We start from the raw sequence: 21,727 nt of genomic DNA, 5'->3' as shown, positions 1-21,727 counted from the left end.
ACCAGTTTCTTTCCATAAGAGCAAAATCTGTACATTATTTTATATATATATATATATATATATATATATATATATATATATATATATATATATATATATATATATATATATATTAGAGCCTGACCTATATGGGATTTTTGAGACCGATACCGATTTTAGAGAGGGAAAATTCACCAATTACAAATATGGTGGCCAATATATTTAATTTTTGAGCTGGAATGAAAAACGATTTTGCACCGATATGACTATGCAAAGGTACTCAGAAGGCTGCTTTCTTAAACAAATATTTTTATCAAAGAATATTTGACATTATTATTATACATTGTCAACAAAATCTAAAAATGAACACTGAGAAAATAAAGAATAAATAAAAATACAATAAATAGCTTAATAAACAGCAGTATTGTTTGTTTAGTATAAGTCAATTGCTGACCATTTAAATAAAGAATAAATAAAAATAAAATAAATAGCTAAATAAACATAAGTACTGTTTAGTATCAGTCAAATGCTGACCATTAAAATAAAGAATTAATAAAAATAAAATAAATAGCTAAATAAACATCAGTACTGTTTAGTATCAGTCAAATGCTGACCATTAAAATAAAGAATAAATAAAAATAAAATAAATAGCTAAATAAACATCAGTACTGTTTAGTATCAGTCAAATGCTGACCATTTAAATAAAGGATAAATAAAAATAAAACAAATACCTAAATAAGCGTCAGTACTGTTTAGTATCAATCAAATTAAAAGTGACTTCAACCTAAGTATATGTAAACTTCTAACTTTAAGCAGCTTGGAAAATTCCAGAAAATTATGTCAAGCCTTTAGACAATTAACCAATTAGCTTAGAGGTGTACCTGTGGATGTATTTTAAGGCCTACCTTCAAACTCAGTGCCTCTTTGCTTGACATGGGAAAATTAAAAGAAATCAGCCAAGACCTCAGAAAAAAAATAGCGGACCTCCACAAGTCTGGTTCATCCTTGGGAGCAATTTCCAAATGCCTGAAGGTACCACGTTCATCTGAACAAACAATAGTACGCAAGTATAAACATCATGGGACCACACAGCCATCATACCGCTCAGGTAGGAGATACATTCTGTCTCCTGGAGATGAATGTAGTTTGGTGCGAGAAGTGCAAATCAATCCCAGAACAACAGCAAAGGACCTTGTGAAGATGCTGGAGGAAACAGGTAGACAAGTATCTATATCCACAGTAAAACGAGTCCTTTATCGACATAACCTGAAAGGCTGCTCAACAAGGAAGAAGCCACTGCTCCAAAACCACTATAAAAAAGTTAGACTACAGTTTGCAAGTGCACATGGGGACAAAGATCTTCCTTTTTGGAGAAATGTCCTCTGGTTTAATGAAACAAAAATTGAACTTTTTGCCCTTAATGACCATCCTTATTTTTGGAGGAAAAAGGGTGAGACTTGCAAGCAGAAGAACACCATCCCAACCATGAAGCCAAGAAGTTAAGCTTGGTTGCAAATGGGTCTTCCAAATGTACAATAACCCCAAGCATGCCTCCAAAGTTGTGGCAAAATGGCTTAAGGACAGCAAAGTCAAGGTATTGGAGTGGCCATCACAAAGCCCTGACCTCAATCTGATTTTTGTGGTCAGAACTGAAAAAGCGTGTGCGAGCAAGGAGGCCTACAAACCTGACTCAGTTACACCAGTTCTGTCTGGAGGAATGGGCCAGAATTCCAGCAACTTATTGTGAGAAGCATGTGAAAGGCTACCCAAAACGTTTGACCCAAGTTAAACAATTTAAAGGCAATGCTACCAAATACTAACAAAGTGTATGTAAACTTCTGACCCACTGGGAATGTGATGAAAGAAATAAAATAATACTCTCTACAATTATTCTGACATTTCACATTCTTAAAATAAAGTAGTGATCCTAACTGACCTAAGACAGGTAATGTTTTCTACGATGAAATGTCAGGAATTGTGAAAAACTGAGTTTAGATGTATTTGGCTAAGATGTATGTAAACTTCTGACTTCAACTGTGTGTGTGTATGTGTGTGTGTGTGTATGATTGTATATATATATATATATATATATATGTATATATATATAAATATATGCAGTTTATATATTTAATTAATGCAGTTTAATATATATATTGATGAGGAATTAAAAAAAATATCGGCAACTAGTGGCATAGATATTTCCAAAAACCGGAAGTTCCAAAAAGCAACTATCGGCACCGACTAATCGGTAAAACTGATATATTGGTGTACCTCTAATCTCCTGATCCATAGATATGTGTGGGGACTTTTTAATGGAAGTCTGTTTGATTTTTCACTCATTTGTTGTCTTCCGGGCAGACATTTATATTATGAAATTAAAATCTTTTAGAATACAAGCCATGACTCTGTACTTGTTTCCAACAGAAACAATGTTTAAGAATTCCAATTATTTTATTTTTTTTTCTCTAAAAATAAAAGGTTACTGAAAATCTACTGTAAAAGAATGGTACCACCGCTGACAAATTGAAATGCAATTACAAAAGCTTATCTTGAGTGTAAAAAAACAAGTGCAATGTTCATGTTCATTATCAAAAGGGAGATGTGCTGTATATTTTCAGTACTATACTGGGTCATTTTTGACCTACACAACAAAAGTTGTTAGGAATTTTCTCCCAAAACAAAAGTGATATTGTAAGTCACTTTGGACAAAGGGGTCAAGGTTTGGCTGATTTGCATGGTCCATTAAGCGCATTCTGGTGGTAGATGCCGTTAATAAAATCTTGTTATAGAAAGCATCTTTCTCCTTTGACGGGCGTTCAAAAATGGCTTATAAATCAGGAATATTTAATTGAATGAATGAATGTTACATTCATATTGTTCTTTTTACTGATACTACACTCAAAGTGCTTTACATAGTGAGCAGGGGACTCTCCTAGATGCTTTACCAGTGTCCACTTAAAAATGTGAAATGGACTTTCCGCCCTCTGCTGCCTTTGACATCACAGCGAAGGGCTTGGGACTGTTGTGGTGCCATCAATCAATCAATCGGCGTTGTTATTTTACTACTGCTCCAGAGTAATCAGTCAGATGGAATTTATGGCTCAAATTATTGGCACAAAAAAATGTCCAGAAATGAGTGCCCATCGGCAAAATTTCACATTTTAAATGGAATACATCTGGGGGTCTCATGCTAGCTGAGCTAGTGATGAATTGGAACAGTGTTTCCCATTAATTGTCTAGACTGTGATGGCCCGTCTAATTACCACAGTTTCATAATGAACCAAAAATATTTCTACCCTTCTCATAATAACATAAAAAAATCTCTAACGTTGTGTTTTGCGGCGTTGCTTCGGCAAAGCATTTCTTGCACGTGTGCGAAATTGCTTGCGCTAATGCGCACATGAACGGTCAAATACATTCCGCCAAAATGCCCGTCTTGGTGAGTCATTCATGTAAACACAGAGAGTGATGTGTAAAGTGAACGTAAACAGCGGAGAAAAAAAGCTGATTTGTATTAAAATGTCGGACTTGTAAGGGTAAATGTAAGCTAATAGACTTGCTGCTGTCTAGTGTGTCATTATAATTATCAAACAACCATTACGAGAAAACACTCATTGCATGTTCTTGACTGAATAGCAGCTTTAAAAAGTATTAATGTATTATAATCATAGAGTAAAGACCAGTAGTAGTTTTATGTTGCATTTCATTCTGAATTTTTACTTGAATACTTGATAGCCTACTGCTGTTAAAAACTTTAAAGCTGTTAAAAAGCACTGGATTTTCTTAATTTTTATTTTTTGTTCTACTGTTTTTGATCTGTTTCTATTTATTGATGTTTTTATTGTTATTTTATTACTGACTGTTTACTAGTCTTGAATAATTACTTAAGAACATGAAACCAGTCTTCCATAATTAACAAATTAGTTAGTGTTATTATTTGTTGTGGTTTTGTAGCTGGTATTTCAGATTTCACTACCGACTACGGAAATTTTTGTATTGTGATAATGTATAGCCTTTTATTGTACATGGTAGTTCTTGTTGCAATAACATGATGAAAAAGTAGATCTCATTCCATATAACTATGAGCATCCCTGCTATAAATGATGTGATGGAGGCTTTCCTTTATTTGACTACCATACGTAACAAAATAATGATCATACTGTATGACAATAGCCTCCTCCCCTACGCAGTACAGTTTACATTTCTGTCACAGAGAATTGAGTTGATTGCATAGGTACACTATTAGGTTGGGCATCGGTCATAATTTTAGAAAAATATACAACATAAACTTTGACATGTTACTTGAGAATGTAACTTAAATGCCCTTTTTTTCTTTCCGGACAAGTAACGTTTTTACTCGGACAAGTGAATGACCAATTTATTTGTCCGGAGGACAAGCACATGACAATGCTTAATGTCGAGCCCTGCAACCAATGTGTTTATGATTAAATTACTACTAGAGCACAAAATTGTTTACAAGAACACAAAGTTTTTCATAGATCTAGCCTCTTAATTTTGCTCTCAAAGTGCACCAGATTGAGGCATTTAACTTTAAAATGTACCAAATTGTCTTCCGGGGGAACATGCCCCCAGATCCCCCTAGAGGGGCTGATGTCAACCATCCACAGTCTCACAAAATCCTGTGGGAAACACTGTGGAATGTTGTACACTTCCTTGCTTTGGATAAATGCATCTGCTAAATCACTAATTAGTAATTAGTTTCTTGCTGAGGTCAAAATATTGCATCTGTCAGATGCATTAATGTAGTACTTTAATACTTCATTAATCCATTTTATGTGCCATTGAACACGATACTATGAAACTGCAAGATCTTGGAGAGGGCAATGTCTTTAACATGTGCGAACGCTATCACAGGAGATTAACTTCACCACAGTAAATATCAATGCAGTGGAAAGGGAATGTCGAGAAGGAGGGCCTGCCGGAGCGTGCTAACCGCACAGATGCATTTATTTCTAATCCTAGAGAGAAATGAGAGATTAAAAGCATTGAGTTGCAGAGCCCTCCAGTGCACGAACAGTCCCACTATGTGTTGAGAGAAGAGAGTTAGCAATAGGGGCCCTAAATCCCCATTTATTGTACGGACTAAACACTGAGTCTACTCCCTCGCTTCAGCAAACAACGTGGACATAATGGAAGCATCTGACAGAGTGCCTGGCTTTTAAAGCTCTCTTTCATTAGCCTGTGTTTGCGTTCATACTGATGCATTGAGTCAATGTTTGTACAGAATCTGAATTATCTTCGCGTTGTTGCGTTCTGCCTGCTTTTGTTAGTGATAAGGCTACGAGTTCAATGAGATCAACTCATTCTCGATCGTCTTGTGTACTCATCTTTCCCGAAAAAAGCACTTATAAATCTTTGTTTGCACCAGGTGGTCAGTAAGACTAAATGTAAGTTTTTTTTAATATACTGTGTGTGTGTGTATATATAAATATATATATATATATATATATATATATATATATATATATATATATATATAAATATTTCTGCACGCCAATGAAATGTCAAGATTTGATACTCTTGCTTTGTTTTCGGATATTCGTGGTGATGAATTTTATGTACCCTAAAGATTTGCGTATGCCACTGTATTAAACAAAGACTTTGTGTTCTCATAGACACTCTTATCTCAAGACTTAAAGGCATAGTTCACCCAAAAAGTCATGACAGCGGAATTGTGAGCATGTTTGTGTGCGTGTTGGTAGTGTTAGAAAAGTGTGAGCTGCATTTCTTCTGCCCTTCCTTTTTATTCCCTCTTATCCTGTCATCATTTCTCCTCCATCTTTTTCCATTATCTTCCTCTGCTCACCTCTTGGGTGGTCTCACCTGGCTGGCCTAGGAGGCAGCCAAGCAGAACTGGAAGTGTCTGTGGGTGGCCTGACCTCCCTGTGCCTCCGCTCCAACGCAGCACAGTGCAGGGCAGAACTGCGGCCTGCTGAAAGGCCCAGCGACAGCAGAAGTGCTCAGATGATCCAACAGCTGACGCCCACTCCAGAGCTTCAGTGGCACTGTGGCTGAGGCAGGCCACTGATACAGACTCCCAGCGGCCAAGAGGGCATGGCCGTTGTCAAGCCTCAGGCATTTGGCCACTTGTCGGGTCCCCTCAAAAATAGAAACCCCAGCAATGAAATGTTATGTGGTTAGAGCTGCAGTGACAGATCAATTTACTTGGGTGGTTTATGATGGGTGGGCTGGCATTGGTCACATTTTTTGCCATTTCAACAGTGTACATTCCTGGTTGACTGTGAAGTCATGGTAAATGTTTGGCTATTTGAACGATAGCTGCTATGTGGTTGCTTTTCCTTCTCAGTGTTTCTTTTATTTACTCTGGGACTGATTGAGTCCATATTTCCAGACATCTACTGCCTGTTAACTACATTGAGCCACAGCAGTGACCAGTCTTGATTCAGTGAATGAGGAATTTGAATGTCAAATTGACTTTTTTCATGCTCTCTAATGCTGAAGCCTCAGACCAGATAGATATTTTTGTGATCAAGTAAAGCCCCCAAATTCTAACTGTAGGTCTTAATTTTAGTTTAATGAGTAGTTTGTTCCCTTTACTTGACACTTGCTGTTCTCCTACTTGTAACTTTTGCTATGCCTAGGAATGCTTGGAATATGAGCCTGTAGTAGAGGTCTGCACAGGACTGTTTTCCCATCCCGCACCCAAACACTCACACACTGAATTTTACTCCATGTTAACCCGCTCTCTGCCCACAGTGATTTTCTTCCCGACTGCTCCTGTTCACGCAACCCCACGTTTGTTTTCTACATAGGGCAAAAGCTATATAAATAGACAACAAGTGTACACAAAGAATGTTTTATTTTTCTGTTATTACTATTAGCAGATGAAGCGAGTGACATGATGCCCATCTGACTTGCCTGAGGTTGATATCTTAACACTAAATTGACAATATTGTAGTCCGAGTTTTACATCCTTTGATGACACAGTGTCATCTTTGGCCTTCTTGGCCTTCTTTTAAAGTGCCGTTGAATACCTGCATAGCCTGCTCTAAATATTGGATAGTTTGATGCACGTGCTGTGTGCACATTTTTACGATGCATTTTATGTTTATTGTATTCAAAAATGAATGTGTAAAATAAAGTAATAATTTTTTTTTCTTTTTTTGCATTAATTAATAAAATAAAAAATAAGATGTCCACATCGGGTTTTTCAGGCTATTCTCTGACCGCCCGCTCCAGCCCACAACTCATGGATTGTACCATCAGCTCCTGCCTAAAATCCCACCTCGAAAACTGAATCCCGCACTGCAAGAAATCTAATTGAGTGCTGCGAGAGTTCCACGGGAATGCAGACCTCTAGCCTGCAGAACCATGATGAAAACTTAGCAGTAATGTTCCTTTGAATTTTGTTTTTACTTATCCTATATCTATTGGGCAGACCCTTCGTTCACCTGAGCAAATGCACCCCATGTAACATACTCGATTACTCAGAAAACTCAAATGTAACTTGCTTTCTCAAGAACTTTTGTTTGTCTAAACAAAAGACAAATAAATTGTCATTTAAAAACAAAATAAAAAAATTATAATAATCATTGATGGGCTCTGTGAGCTTAAATATTTAGTAATTATACAGTTTATTTACTTATTTACTTGATTATATAGTAAATATTTTTGTGAATTGCATTTATCCCTATGAACTTGAAATATCTATACTGTTCTACGATATTGTCATTAATCAGTGCCACCTATTTCTGCACAGGATTGCATGCAGCTTTTGTTTCATAGTGAAAATCAATGGACATGAGAATGGACTCCAGTTGTAGAGTTTAGTTCTCACATTTTACCATACTGTATATACCACAAATATTTTTCCATATTTTACCATAAATACCACTTCTATTTGTATTTTTTTGTAGTTTGTCCCCTGAAAAGAGTGTATTAAAAAAAAAAAAAAAAAAATTGCACTGATTGTGAGTGGGTCTAGCTCTGCTGTCAGTTTTGTTGTGCTTGATGCACATGCACATTATTTGAGTTCATGCTGGGTTTGCAGTGGTCAGTGGGGAAGGATTGTTTTCCTTCCTCAGTAGCATAGTTAGCTCATTCTAAACAGACAGCGCTGTGCACCCTGTTATCTTTTGAGCATGTGCGCTGCAGTGGCTCCTGGGCCCTCTGCCCCGGGGCCAGAACAAGGGAACCAGAACCGTATTGGAGTTGAGCGTCACGGCAGGGCCTCTCTCTGGGCCTCTCCAATGAGGCATGCAGCTCTCCCAAAGCAAGGCATGCTCTAACGGGCTGCTCCCCACTCCTGCTCCCATGTTTATTTATCTGCAGGCCTGAGATGGGCAGACCAGATGGGAACCAGACAACTCGAACAGAAACAATTGCAAAGGCAAGCAGGATTTATCGCTGGGTTCCTCTCCACGCCTGTGCTCACTCATACACAAACTCACGCACATACGCAGACTATGGCAGAGCACGGTGCTTATTGAAGAGATTTGGCCCCTCAGTCTCTCATTTTCTCATGTCATCCTCATATCATGTTATAAACTTTCCTTTTGTTGTGACCGTTGTCAAGAGAAATACAGCGAGAGTCTTCATACGTGAAGTCTTTATGGAGCGCCGTTGCAGGCAACAACTGTTTGATGTATACCTTATAAAGCTCAGGGAGGTGAAGTCAACGGCAGCGGCTGCAATGTGAAAAAAGCACGATGCTGTTGAGCCATATTCTCAACAACTCCACTGCCATTACTTCAAAGACCTCTTGGTTTAACTGAATGACAGTAAAAGCAAACGAGTACTCATTCTCATAAAATACAATATTCATCAAAAATATTACTGCATGAAAACAATGTTCTTTATTTAGTTTAAAATATATCCTCTTGGCAACATTATAGTTGTATTGACCACCAGTTTCTTAAAATTGTTTTTATTGTATCAACAAGTTTTAACAGAACAATAAGTTGGTAATTTTCCAGTAGACAGGGCTACAATTAAAGGAAAATATAAAGTCAGCCAGTCATTCTCACAACAGGGACCTGGTGCAAAGCGGTATTATCCTGAAGCAATATATTTTGCAATAATGACAAGGCTCTCAGTATATTAACCTACTTATTATATCACTATTACCAAATAAATGAATTAATGGTCATGAAATTATTTTATGTGCTTCGAGAGGCATAACAGTAGCACAACTATGTTGGAAATTGGATGCCTGGCACAATGATCAGTTATATTTAGGGAAGCACAGATGTATCGGCCAATTATTGACCAAATTAAAACCATCTGCAAATCAGTTTTAAGCATGAAAACACCAAAATGAAAACATGTTTAATTTATAATTAATTGTCATCACACATTGTAAAAACTCTGAATTCAAATTCTCAATCCTGAAATAATAATGAATCCCTGAATGTAGAAGGGTTGGCACTCCTAACAACATGTAATATTTCATTTTTAATCATTCACATTCTCACATTAATGAGGACAAACCATTGTTACAGATGTGGCAGTTGTGAAAGAGGCACTTACCCATAAATGATGAGGTGAAACCAGCAAACTTCTGAGACATTGGTATTGTATCCATCAATCCTGCATTATTAATTGAGTTAAGATTGAAATCGCAATATGATCTTATACGATTACTTAAAAAAAAAAAAAAGGCTGCATCAAAGTCCCTTTTAAGGCAATTCAGTCCACTTGGCAGCCATCTTTTGGAACACTCTCGGGCAGGATAGGCAGCTATTTTTCTACGTAAACAAGCAGCAAGTACAGCTCCTATCTACATGAATGGGGCAAGACCAAAATCTCCAAAACAGTTCAAAGAACATATTTCAAATCAGCAGTAAAATCTGACAACACTGGTATCCTGAAATATGCTTCTTTACCTCAGATTACGTTAAAAAAGCTATTTTCCCAACTTATCTAGCTATTGTGCATTCTTGAGTTGATTTACAAGCGAGGTCTGTATGTAAAATGTGATAGGCTCTTTTACTTGTAAGGCGGGACTTCCTTTTCTACATTCATTGGCCGTTGGACGTTCCAATTTCTCCCATTTTAATAGAAGTGACCTGTCTCTACTTAATAATCTGAGGCTGCATTTAAAAATAGACTGCAATCAGCACTTCAGTCAGCGCTTCAGCCAGCGTTTTGTAAGCAAGTGGCACCCTCTAGCGGTCTGGATGGCATAATCCATTATACCGCGATAGAACTTAAAAGGGTGTTTTGTTCCTTTGGTTAAAACTTTTTCTTTTCCCATGATGTGGTTGACATTTCCGTGGAATTGCCCAACATAAGCATAATACGAATTTGTGATGATCTATTATATACAGTACAAACATGTAAAATGTTTTTTGCAAAAAAACTTTTAGAAGTACAAAAGAACTTTTTTTTTTCCACATCAATCAGTATGCTCTTTTTTTTTCTTTTTTTTATCTTTTATTTTGCTTTCATTGTGGCTCTCTTTAAAATTTTGGCCTGTCATGTGTTCAACAGAATCAGTCCATGTTCAATGGAATTTTTCCATTGTTAGAACAATAAAAAGCTTTTGTACCTCTTTGTAAATTTTTTAAACATAATTTCTGAGCTAAATGGTGATCTGATGACAAAATAAGGTATTGGCCAAAAGTTTTTCATTAAAATCGTTATCTGTATCGGCCCAAAAATTTCATACTGGTGCATCCCTAGTTGTAGTTTAGCTATCATTACATGTTTGACCGCAGAATGCTGAGATTGACCAATCAGATTTCAAGTAATCTCAAGAGTCCTGTAATAATGACACATAATAATCTTACAAGCCACATTACATGGCACATTAAATAATGTGTCTGAGGTGTGAAATATTGGCCTGAGTCATGCCAAAACAACACCCAACACAATATAAATGTGTTGATGGTGGAGTTTTTACAGCATTGTCTTCCCCCAAATGAAAAATAAAATAAACGTTTACTTCTTTCTGTGAAAAAAAAAAAAAAAGAAAATTTTTTTAAAGGGAGGCCAGTTTCAAAAAACCTTGCTGCACAACCATATTTAATCATGCAGCACAAGATGCGATCCAGGAACACTGGCATTTGTTGAACATTACACCACTTCTCTGGCTTTTTACCATGTTTTTAAAAAGTGCCTCATCTTTTTGTTTCTCCCATTCTCTTCTTTCAAGCACATGTGGCTGGAACGCCAAGCTGTTGGAGTTATAATGTACTATAATGCTATTGCAACTTAGAATTACTATACTATTAATGATTTTTGTCTTATTCAACAAAATTAATATTCCCACACAGCCATCTTTGTTCTCTTTAGCTTCACATAAAAAACTGGTTGAGGTGAAGTTACATGGATTGGCAATATATTTAATGATTGATTGATTGTCACAATATGTTGTTTATTTTCCACATGTAACATAAATTAACAATACGAGTTTTTGTCTCATTCAGATCTTAGAGGGCCCATATGAAACACTTTTGGAGCATGTTTTTTGTTTCCTTAAGTCATTTTAATGAATTTTAATTTTATTACAATAGCTAGCTCTTGTCCTTTAATCTGATTGGACAAACAGCTTTTCATGACGGCGGATAGTAAAACAGCACTGGGATGCTTTACTTTAGCCACATCCACACTAATAAATTTTTTGTTTGAAAATGGATTCATTTAGTCATGTTTACGCCTTTCGTCCACATTAGAACAGCGATACAACAGAGCATTTCGAAATTGCACTCCATTACTGCCTTCTTTGGAAACTGATGATGATAGGAAACTGAAAACTGAGTTTTCCAATGAAAACATATTAGTACTGATGTGGCCTTTGAATCATTCAGCTTGCTTGTGTTCATGACGTACCATCTAGTGCTTAGCTCAAAGACATACAATGGCTTCTTTGGCATCTTTTAAAACAATTTTTGTTGGAAGAGCAAATATAGACAAAAATAATGGGTTTTCAATGCATGAAGAGAATACTCAAATAAAAATTGTGTTCTTTTGCGCCTCTGAGCAAGTTTAAATATTTCAGTCCAACTGCTGATTTCAAAACCTCAAAGCAATATTTCTAATTATGTGTTGGGAACACACTGCTCTTTCAATTGGCATTACAATCAAATTGTGGGTGGAATAACTGGATTGTCCTGCCTTTATACTGGTTAAAAAATTATTTGCATTTTTCTCTCTGTAGACAGACATCTTGGTGGTGAGCTGTGATTTGATAACTGACGTGGCCCTGCATGAGGTTGTGGACCTCTTCCGTGCCCACAACGCCACCCTGTCGATGCTCATGAGCAAAGTGCATGAATTCACAGAGACAGTCCCTGGCCAGAAGGGCAAGAAGAAAGCAGGTACACAACTGCTGTTTAATAAAGTAGTAGGGATGTGCAAACTACATAAAACTACAATAGTGTTTGTCTTGAAATGTATATTTAAGGCAGTGAATTTGTACACAAGTGCTGCTTTGATGGCTGTAGCGGCAGTGCTTTTAAAGGATGAATTGACTAGTAGACTTGTCAAGCATCCGAGCCGCCAACAATCAGCTCCACAGTGGTCAGCTAATTGTTTGGTTGAAAATGATTATGTGGTTTTCAATCGAGTGTTTCAGACAAAATGTTCTTGTGCTATTTCCAAAAACTATTTATTGACCATTTCCTCTTTCCCTAATTGAACTTAAAATTCCGATGGACTTATTTTATGCATGTATTCCTGCAAATCTCTGTTTGTTGACTGGCTGTCTATCTTGAGCCAGAATGTAGTTTAACTCTGTGTGTCCTCCTGTGGTGTTTTGCGAGTTTGCTGTGACTGATTGGAATTGTGCCCTGTGGCAGGAGAGCAGCGGGACTTTGTTGGGGTGGACAGCACAGGAAAGCGGCTTCTCTTCATGGCAAACGAGGCAGATCTAGAGGAAGGTCTTGTTCTCCGAAAGTCCATCATGTGCAAGTAAGTGTCAACATAACTTCAGGTCCACTCTGTTCCAACACTACACTCCTCCTCTAATTATTGTTAGTTTTGTAATGCCAGTAGGTAGGCCTGTCACAAGTCCAATCACATTTTAATGCCCAAATAAGGGAATTTTAAGTGAAAATACTTTATAAATGTACGGCGTGTTTGTGTGTCATTCAATTGAACACCGAGTCTGAGCGTCACTCAGCCACACTGCGGAGGTCAACAAGCTCCTGTCAGCTCCTGTCTTGAAGAGCGCGTGAAGCGCTCTGATGCGCGCGCTGTCAGCAGATGCTCGCGCCAAACTCCAGCAAAAATGTAAACGAACAAATATAAACTTTGATAGTGAACGCAAAACACTCTGGTTCCACTTTAAACGATTGTGTGATGGCAAATGTTCCTGGTTCATACACGCTGTGTTAATGACATGCAGTGACAAAGAGATGCACACTTTATTTCTGTGGAGTGATAAAATTATTAAACGAAATCTCAGAGGTTTTGCTTCATGACAAATAAGGGCTTGTGGGTTTAATCAGAGCATTAAAATAACTTGTGAATGTGAAGAAATTTTGAAAGAAATGTTTTACTGTTGCATAATATAATAAAAATATAATAAAATATATAAAAATTATATTTGATTTTTAGTTTAAAAATTATAAAATATTTGAGTTAAAAAATGAATACGAATGTAAAGTTGACCAAAAAGAGACAGATTTTTATATTTAAAACATAATTTTTCATGTCATTCATACGTTTTTAAAGCCTTAAAATGAAGTCATTTTATTTTTTGATTTATATATTTGAAGTTAAATATGCAAAAATGACTTCTTAAGGTGTATGAAGAACACATGCAGAAAAAAGCACACCTTAAAAAATATGACATTGTTAATCGTGAAAGCACTTAATGAGACATCGTCACAGCCCTAAAACAGACAATCGTCATAATAACTATTTGTCTGACAATTAATCGTCAGCCAAATTTAATAATCGTGACAGCCCTACCAGCAGGAACACCAAATCCAACATGAGGGAAGATCTGTCTGTGTGGGTAAGCTATGACCCCTACTTTATTTAGGACACTGCACACTTTTTGTCTTGTGACCATATTTTTAGAAAGGGCCCATCATGTTCAGCTGCCTGTGATCGAAAGAGATGCGTGTAAAAAAGTAAAATGATAGTAAATTTTCAACTCCCATGCATACATTCATCAAATACAGTATGTACTTTGACATTATGCGGTTTTGGACGCAACTATTTTTTTTTTTCTCATTTATGTTCACATTTTTATTTTAAATGTAATTCATTCACATATTCCCCAATGATTCAGCTTATGTGGGGCAAGTTGTGCCACTTGATCAGCTTTTTAGGAGAAGTCTTATTTCTATGGCCCTATGTTATACTGTAGATGTTTTCTTCTAATTTCAGTTTATAGCAAACGTCCTGAAATGTAATAAGGAGTCTTAGTTTTCCTTCAATCCTCTTTACCAAGAGGGCAACTAAATAGGACACATACGGAGATCATTTGTAGTGTGTAAGCCTCAGTCACCATTCACTTTAATTGCATCCCATTCCTATACAAAGTGAATGGCGAATTAGGCTTTTCTTCTCCTTTTTGTTAAATGTTTTACAGAAGTAAAACGTTTTTTTTTCTCCCCAATTTGGAATGCCCAATTCCCAATGCGCTCTAAGTTCTCGTGGTGGTGTAGTGACTTGCCTCAATCCAGGTGGCGGAGGACGAATCTTAGTTGCCTCCGCATCTGAGACCGTCAATCCGTGCATCTTATCACGTGGCTTGTTGAGTGCGTTACCGCGGAGACGTAGTACGTGTGGAGGCCCATGCAATTCTCCACGGCATCCACGCACAACTCGCCACGTGCCCCACCAAGAGCGAGAACTACACATTAAAGCGACCACGAGGAGGTTACCCCATGTGACTCTACCCTCCCTAGCAACCGGGCCAACTTGGTTGCTTAGGAGACCTGGCTGGAGTAACTCAGCACGCCCTGGATTCAAACTCATGACTCCAGGGGTGGTAGTCAGCGTCAGTACTCGCTGAGCGACCCAGGCCCCTACGGAAGTAAGTCTTAAAGGTTTGGAATAACATGAAAGTGACAAAAAATAACAACATTTTCATTTTTGGATGAACAATCCCTCTAAACAAAAAGTGGCACAGCTTACCCCACTCTTCCCCTATGATATGTAATATTCTTTGTAAACAAGTTCATAGAGAGATGCATTTAAAATCTTCCCGTGCATGCCATGCCAAAAATTTGCACTTGGTGTGAAAAGGCCTTAAGGCTACTGCCCTCAGAGCAGCGTGTCAAAGGGAGGTGCAGCTCCCTCAGAACAATGGCTGTGTCACAGGGCGATGACCCAGTGTTTATGAGGGCTGGCTAATAAAACCAGGGCCGCCTCCATGCTAGCCTGTTAGCCTGCTTCACCAGGCAGATGTCTTTCTTAACTGTTTATCCTACCTGTTTTCCAACCGCCCTCCCTCCTGACCCATGCTGAGGTCTCCTGCCTTTCTGCTCTCCCTTTCTCTCACTTTTTTCTCTTTTCTTTGGGTTTTCTCTGTGTCTGAGGTTTTGGAGCTATGTCTATTATTTCTTAGCTCAAGGACTATGGAAAATCAATTTTTTTTTAGACCATCTGATCTAATGAACATGTAATGTAGGAGTACTTGATTTCAAAAGCCTATTTCCTTCATCTGTCAAAGTCTAGTTCAAAGTAAGTTCATGTTTAAGTGCCAGTATACTCCTATTTTTTTAAATGTTGGAAGATCAATCTAATTTAGATTAAAAGATAAAAGAAACATATTTTCTAAAAGTATTATTTATACCATATGCTACTAATATAAAGTACTATTTTATTTCTTTAGGGGTAATATTTGTTTAAAGGAAAAAAATACTTTGTGTACCTTAAACTATATGTGCATAGTTTAAAGGTATATGTAATGTATCACATGTAGGCCTATATTGTATCACATTAGGAACATGCATTGCTTCCTCTCAGACAGTAAACATGTAACGCAGACTCTTCTGAGAAGACCTTGGTTAACAAGCATCAGTCTGAATACACATGCAATCTATATTACAATAGTTCAAGCCCTTATATGCGTTGTAAACAGAGATTTTACTCAAATATCCAAATGTTGTTCTTGTTTTAACTGCCCTAGTAACTCTTCCATCTTTCTTCCCTGCATGTTTAATGTTTTATATGTTATCTGTTGCTTTGTTTTCGGAAAGGCTCCTCAGATTGCCAGCTTCTCATGTAGGGCCTGTGTTTAAGGTTTTGGAGACCGAGGGTCTGGCCATTCCTTGTTCTGGGGTGATTGGATCAGAACTATGCAGGGGGGAGAGTCAGGGGTCTGTGAGTAGTAGAGCTGTGATAGAGCACTGTGTGCGGCTGTTTGTGTTAGGAGCTCATAAATAATTTGGGGCGTCTTGGCCACTGTAAATCCTGTCCAATAATAAAAGGGTTGCATCAGCTTTTAGAATGCTGTCCAGTGCAGTGGGAGAATGAAAAGACACACCACACACACAAAACACACACACACACACACACACACTGTGCATATTCCGATGTTAGGTAATGTGTCCCACCAGACTAATACAGTCATACTCTCATAATGTTATGAATAAATATTAAAGGAATATTCTGGTTCAATACAAGTTAAGCTCAGTCGGCAGCATTTGTGGCATAATATTGATTACTACAAAAATGAACTGGATAAAGCCAGATCACATTTCCGCAACTCATGTTTTCTGGAGTTTTTTGTCTACTTAATTATTATTTTTGTTTAATTTTTTTGGGAAATATTTTTTTGTTTTTTTTTGTCAGCAGAACAATCAAAACACTTGAAACTACAGTACAACCCATTGAAGATACTGTAAGTCTGTCCCTCACATCCTCGTTGTCACTCCTGTCAAAAATTTAAAATGGCATTACTGTGAATAATTTCCATTTTACGTCGGATAATATTTTTATAGGAGGAACATAAGAACAGGAACAGATCTTTTCACTCATTCAAAGCTGGGTTGTTCATGTCATGTCAAGAAACTTTATGCAAACTGAATTTTTTCTCGCCTATATTGTTAATGCCCAAGGTTTGAATGTGGGAAAGTGTGAAAGAGAATTTAGAGCTATGGCACAAGACAGCAGGGCTCCCTGTTCTTCTATTCTATTCAATTAGCAAAAGGAATGTTTGGGAGTCTAAAATGTATATTTCCTATTGACACACTAAAATTGAAGAAATAACCATCTTAAGACAAATGTTTTTGTAAAACACCTTATGTGCCTAAGACTTTTGCACAGTACTATGTGTGTGTGTGTGTGTGTGTATATATATATATATATATATATATATATATATATATATATATATATATATATATATATATATATTGTTTTCTGCAAGAATTGTTTACATTATTTCAGATATTTTCTGCAAGTGTTTATTTTCGTTATTATTTCTTTGGTGCATTGCTTTGTGAAGATCTTGAGTTTCTTGAGGAAAGGTTATAATAATAATAATAATAATGGTCAACAACATATGGCATAATGTGAAATTTAGCATTGGTAAGAATGATTTAAACCAATTTGTTGTTTTGTTTATTTGGACTATTTTCAGTTTACAAATAAAGAGACAATTATATAAGAGGAAATATTTGGAAGTATTTAGTTCACTGACTGGATTATCCAAAAAATAGGCAGTACAATATGGTTATTTAATATATTTATATTTTTTTAAAGTTAATTTTCACAAAAAAAAATTTACTATATCGTGATATACTGTTTATCGTTATTGTGATATAAAATTACTCGTATAGTGATATAAGATTTTGGTCATATCACCCAGCCCTACTATACATTTTGATCCTAACAGCATCCTTGACATGCACTGGCAATTCAAGTCAAGTTGTGCAGAGGACTGACACATTTCTATCATTACATCATCATAAGACGCAGTAATGGCAATAACCCTCCTTTTGTCCTAAGAAAAAGCACTTGCCTGTAATCCTTGTGGGTAAATTTGACCGACAATGAAAATCATAAAAAAATTATACATGAACTGTTGTCCCATTTCCTGTATACTTAGTCACTTTTTACATTTCATGATATTTCATACATTCACACATCATTTTGCTGTAAATTAACTGTGTACATCTTAGAGCTAAAATTTTTAGTACAGGAGTATTTTACAGATAAATGTTCATTGTGACCTAGAACAGTAATATGGGCCCATTTTGCACCTCCATCGCTAAATCTTGAAATTAGATTTAGAATTTGATTCATATATTTACAAAAAAACTATTTAAAGCTGTATAACTTGTTGACAGGCCTAAACACAAAGACTGATTCCAATACCAAAAACGATTTGCTGTGTGTTTTTTTTTTTTATCTTTACTGGTCACAATGACACTAAGACAATAGAAGGGTTAAAGACATCTAACAGGTGGCCCTGTTGTATTTTAGGGGTTGAAGACTCTTGGTAGTGGCAGAACATGGTGAAACAGTGTTACACATGTGACGTTAGTTGACACTTGAATTGATTTTACAGTTTCCTACAGAATCTAATCTCATACATCTTGCTTCTTTTTTCACCTTAAATTGTTTACAGGTGGGCGCTCTCTCTCTCTCCCCCACACACACAGACACAAACTCACTCAAACAAAATTGTAATAGTTTGCAATTATGCATGCTTCTTACACAGAAAGCTTAAGAAGCAGTACAATTTCACAGACACCTCAGAGAAAAGTGTTTCCTCTCATTTGCTTTGTGTGGTGTTAGTGTTTAACAGTGTCTAACATAGTATGTAATCCAGCTCACCCTTTTAAACATGCTGCTTAAACATTACTCTTTCTGAACCGTCTGAGAATGTTTGAGAGGTAGGTGTGAGCCATATGTCCTGTGCTAAGATTTACCAACCCATCAAACCCAGTCGGTGCCAAAGTTAGCTCTCGTCTCTCTCCGCCTCTCTAAATCTGTTAGTTATTTACCCTACTGATTCAGATGAGTGAGCGAAGAACAAAGGCCCTGCGTCTTGTGGGGAGTCCGGACTCAAAGAGGTCTGGATAAATTTGCTCAGGCTCCATGTCGACGTTGACAACGCGCTGTGCAACGTATGACCTCACTGTGCTGCTACGCTGCTCTTTGTGCAGGGCTGTTTAGTAGTAAGCCATTAAAACTAATAGTGTGAGTCACTCAGTGAACCTGGAGGCCTTTTCCAGATTTGTGTCATCCTCGTCAGCTTGGACAACACAGTGGAATACCAAGAGTAAACAGACACAGAGAAGAAATTATATATTTGACAAAAAATAGTGCAGACACTGGGTTTCACAACATTGTCCTTACTTTAGTGTAGCAATTCGCTAAATGACTTTCCGTGACAATAGCTTAAAGTATTGACAAGACAGCAGTTCTGGAGACTTGGGTGAAGTTTTATCTTAGTTTCTAATGACTTTTTGTCTCCTGCTTTCCAATGCCTTGTTCTCCTCTTGCGGTCTCTATATAGCTACGCTCACACAGTCAGTGTTTGGGATTGACAACCATATTTACTTACAGGTGTGAGTCTTGAAATGTCACGTTCATACAACAGCTTACAGTAGCAGTTCGAATGCTGTGTATGAACGAACAACCGAAGTCACAACCGTATTCTATCAGCTGTAACCATAGTGACAGTGACTAAAAGACGGCAACGTCCAAAACACTGGCATGTCTTATCACAATTGTTGCCACGTTATTAAGTAAATGAGTCCAGTCGAGGCGCAAGTTCATTCATCAGACCATAATAAACGGACTGTGGCTTTGAATTCGTTTTAAATGCATGCAGAGCGCAGCTTTTGTGTCACGTGGCTCGTTTCTGTGAGCAGCCGGTGGAAGACAGCAGCTGAATCTTCAGATGACACGCAGCTAAATTCTCCGTCTCCGTGAGTTAACTAAACCCCACATGAAACACACGAGACACACGCGTGTACAGTGCAGAGTGGCTCTCACTCTACATGACGTAACTAACAACTAGTTGTCCAGTTCCATTCACACACCACGTTTGCCGAGAATGCGGTTGTGAGACCTGAAAATTTGCTGTGTGTGAACATTACCGTATTAAGCACTCAAAACAGATCTGACAACCATATTCTGCTGCTGTGTGAACTTTGCCTATATTTCATTAGCTTTTGCTCATTGCTGGTCTCTCGCAGTGCAGTGTCACAGCAGTGCGCCCAACTGACAACTTGTCGGACAGATTTCAAACAGGTTTGAAATCTATCGTAACGTCTGCACTAGTCAGAGCGAGTCGCGCACACTACATGACCGTTGGTCTTACGATCTGAGAATTTGAGTTGCAGACCAGTCGCCAACTAAACGTTGACTCAGAACATCAAAGGACATGAGCTTGAGTCATGTAGTGTGTCCAAGGCTTTTCTTATTAGTTAGACTTACAATTTTTGGCTGCTGCAAAAAAATAAACTATTAAAGGAGCTAGAATTGAAAGAGGCTAGCATTAACTCATATTGGAGGAATCCAAGCCATATCTAGGGAGGAGAATTTCATAGAGACATGGGGATGGGCTCTTTTGACTAGAGCTGGCAAATAACTACCTAGCAACCTCCCAGGATGCCCTAGCAATCACAAAATGATGTCCTGGCAACCATCTGGTACAACCACTTAGCAACCACATTGCAACACATTTAAAATACTCCAAAGATCTTAACGACCACATAGCAATTTCTTTGCAAGTTTTACACAGGCAGGCACCATTCGCATTTTCTCTAGAAATCTGGTTGCACAATGTAGTAGTGAATAGTTTGAATGAATAGGAGTAATTTGCGGTTAGGGTTTGCTCTGTGAGCCTTGTAGTGTCTTCACTCCATAAACAACACCTGTTGCTCTGTGTTTGGCTGCCTCATTTTCCTCCTGACCCTCCACCCCCCTCTCTTTTCCACTCATTCCTCAGAAACCACAAGTATCCATATTCGTTACTCATCACTCTTTCATTCAGCCCATCTTTCTCTCTCTTATTCACTCGCCTTCCTGCCCGCAGGTGCCAAACCATGATGTCACGTGTTGGGTGTTCCCATAAATCAGTGTGTCATGCCTTTGTTCATTCCTCCCCTCCTCTGGATCTCTCCCTGCAGTTTGCTAGCTCTAGCTGCGTGTGTGAGCTGAGCACGTTTGTGCCATATGTAGCCGAGAACATCTGAGCATTCTTCTGTCTCCGCACGCACATTTCCTGCTTTTCAGGAATCCAGCCACTACTGCCTAATGGAATGGCTTAGTGTCATCATAACTCATCTGTAATGTATCTACACATACACCCGTCACCAGGCACACCCTGATTTACACACTGTGAGTCTGTTTTTGAGATTTGGGTGAGTAAACATTGCAGTGTTTCAGGCTCTCCGTGTGTTATCTGGTGGAGTGAAACAGTACAGCTCCATAAATTAGGTGGTCTTCTTACCTTGTCACTTCTTAAATGTCACAGGGGTGGGAGAGGCTGCCTGTTTGTGCTTACAGAAGGCTGCCCAGTATAGCGCTGCCATATGCTGCATAACTACAAGTGTTCTGTACAGTACAGTAGGGTTCAAAAGTCTGAGTCCATTTTTCTAAGTTTTACATTTACATTTCTTCATTATATTATCAGCATGTTTTGAGTAAAAAGAAATGACAAATTAACATGAATTTCAGAATTTCTTAGTATTTGGTCCCCTTTTGATTTTAAAGGGATTGTTGACTTTCTCTCTTCCATTTAAGATGTTAGGCAAAATATACTGACAGCCTCAGTCACCATTCCAAAAAATGCACTTGTAATGAATTCCACTGTATTTTATTTATAACATCTGATGAAGTACTT

The 21,727-nt window shown here is 37.6% G+C and overlaps 1 protein-coding gene across 1 annotated transcript in view; it reads left to right on the top strand.

Moving 5' to 3' along the window:
• The window catches only part of eif2b3 (eukaryotic translation initiation factor 2B, subunit 3 gamma), a 51,710-nt gene that overhangs the window by 6,872 nt on the left and 23,111 nt on the right, over positions 1 to 21,727 (top strand). The window contains exons 4-5 of the mRNA XM_051699191.1: positions 12,122 to 12,281; positions 12,762 to 12,873. Of these exons, the coding sequence (XP_051555151.1) occupies positions 12,122 to 12,281; positions 12,762 to 12,873 (272 nt within the window). The remainder of the gene's footprint in view (positions 1 to 12,121; positions 12,282 to 12,761; positions 12,874 to 21,727) is intronic.

This window comes from Myxocyprinus asiaticus, chromosome 5 (genome assembly GCF_019703515.2).
Source record: "Myxocyprinus asiaticus isolate MX2 ecotype Aquarium Trade chromosome 5, UBuf_Myxa_2, whole genome shotgun sequence".
In the NCBI taxonomy this organism is placed as follows: Eukaryota; Metazoa; Chordata; class Actinopteri; order Cypriniformes; family Catostomidae; genus Myxocyprinus; species Myxocyprinus asiaticus.
The sequence above is the reverse complement of the archived record's forward strand: the minus strand, read 5'-3'. Positions and strand labels throughout refer to the sequence as shown.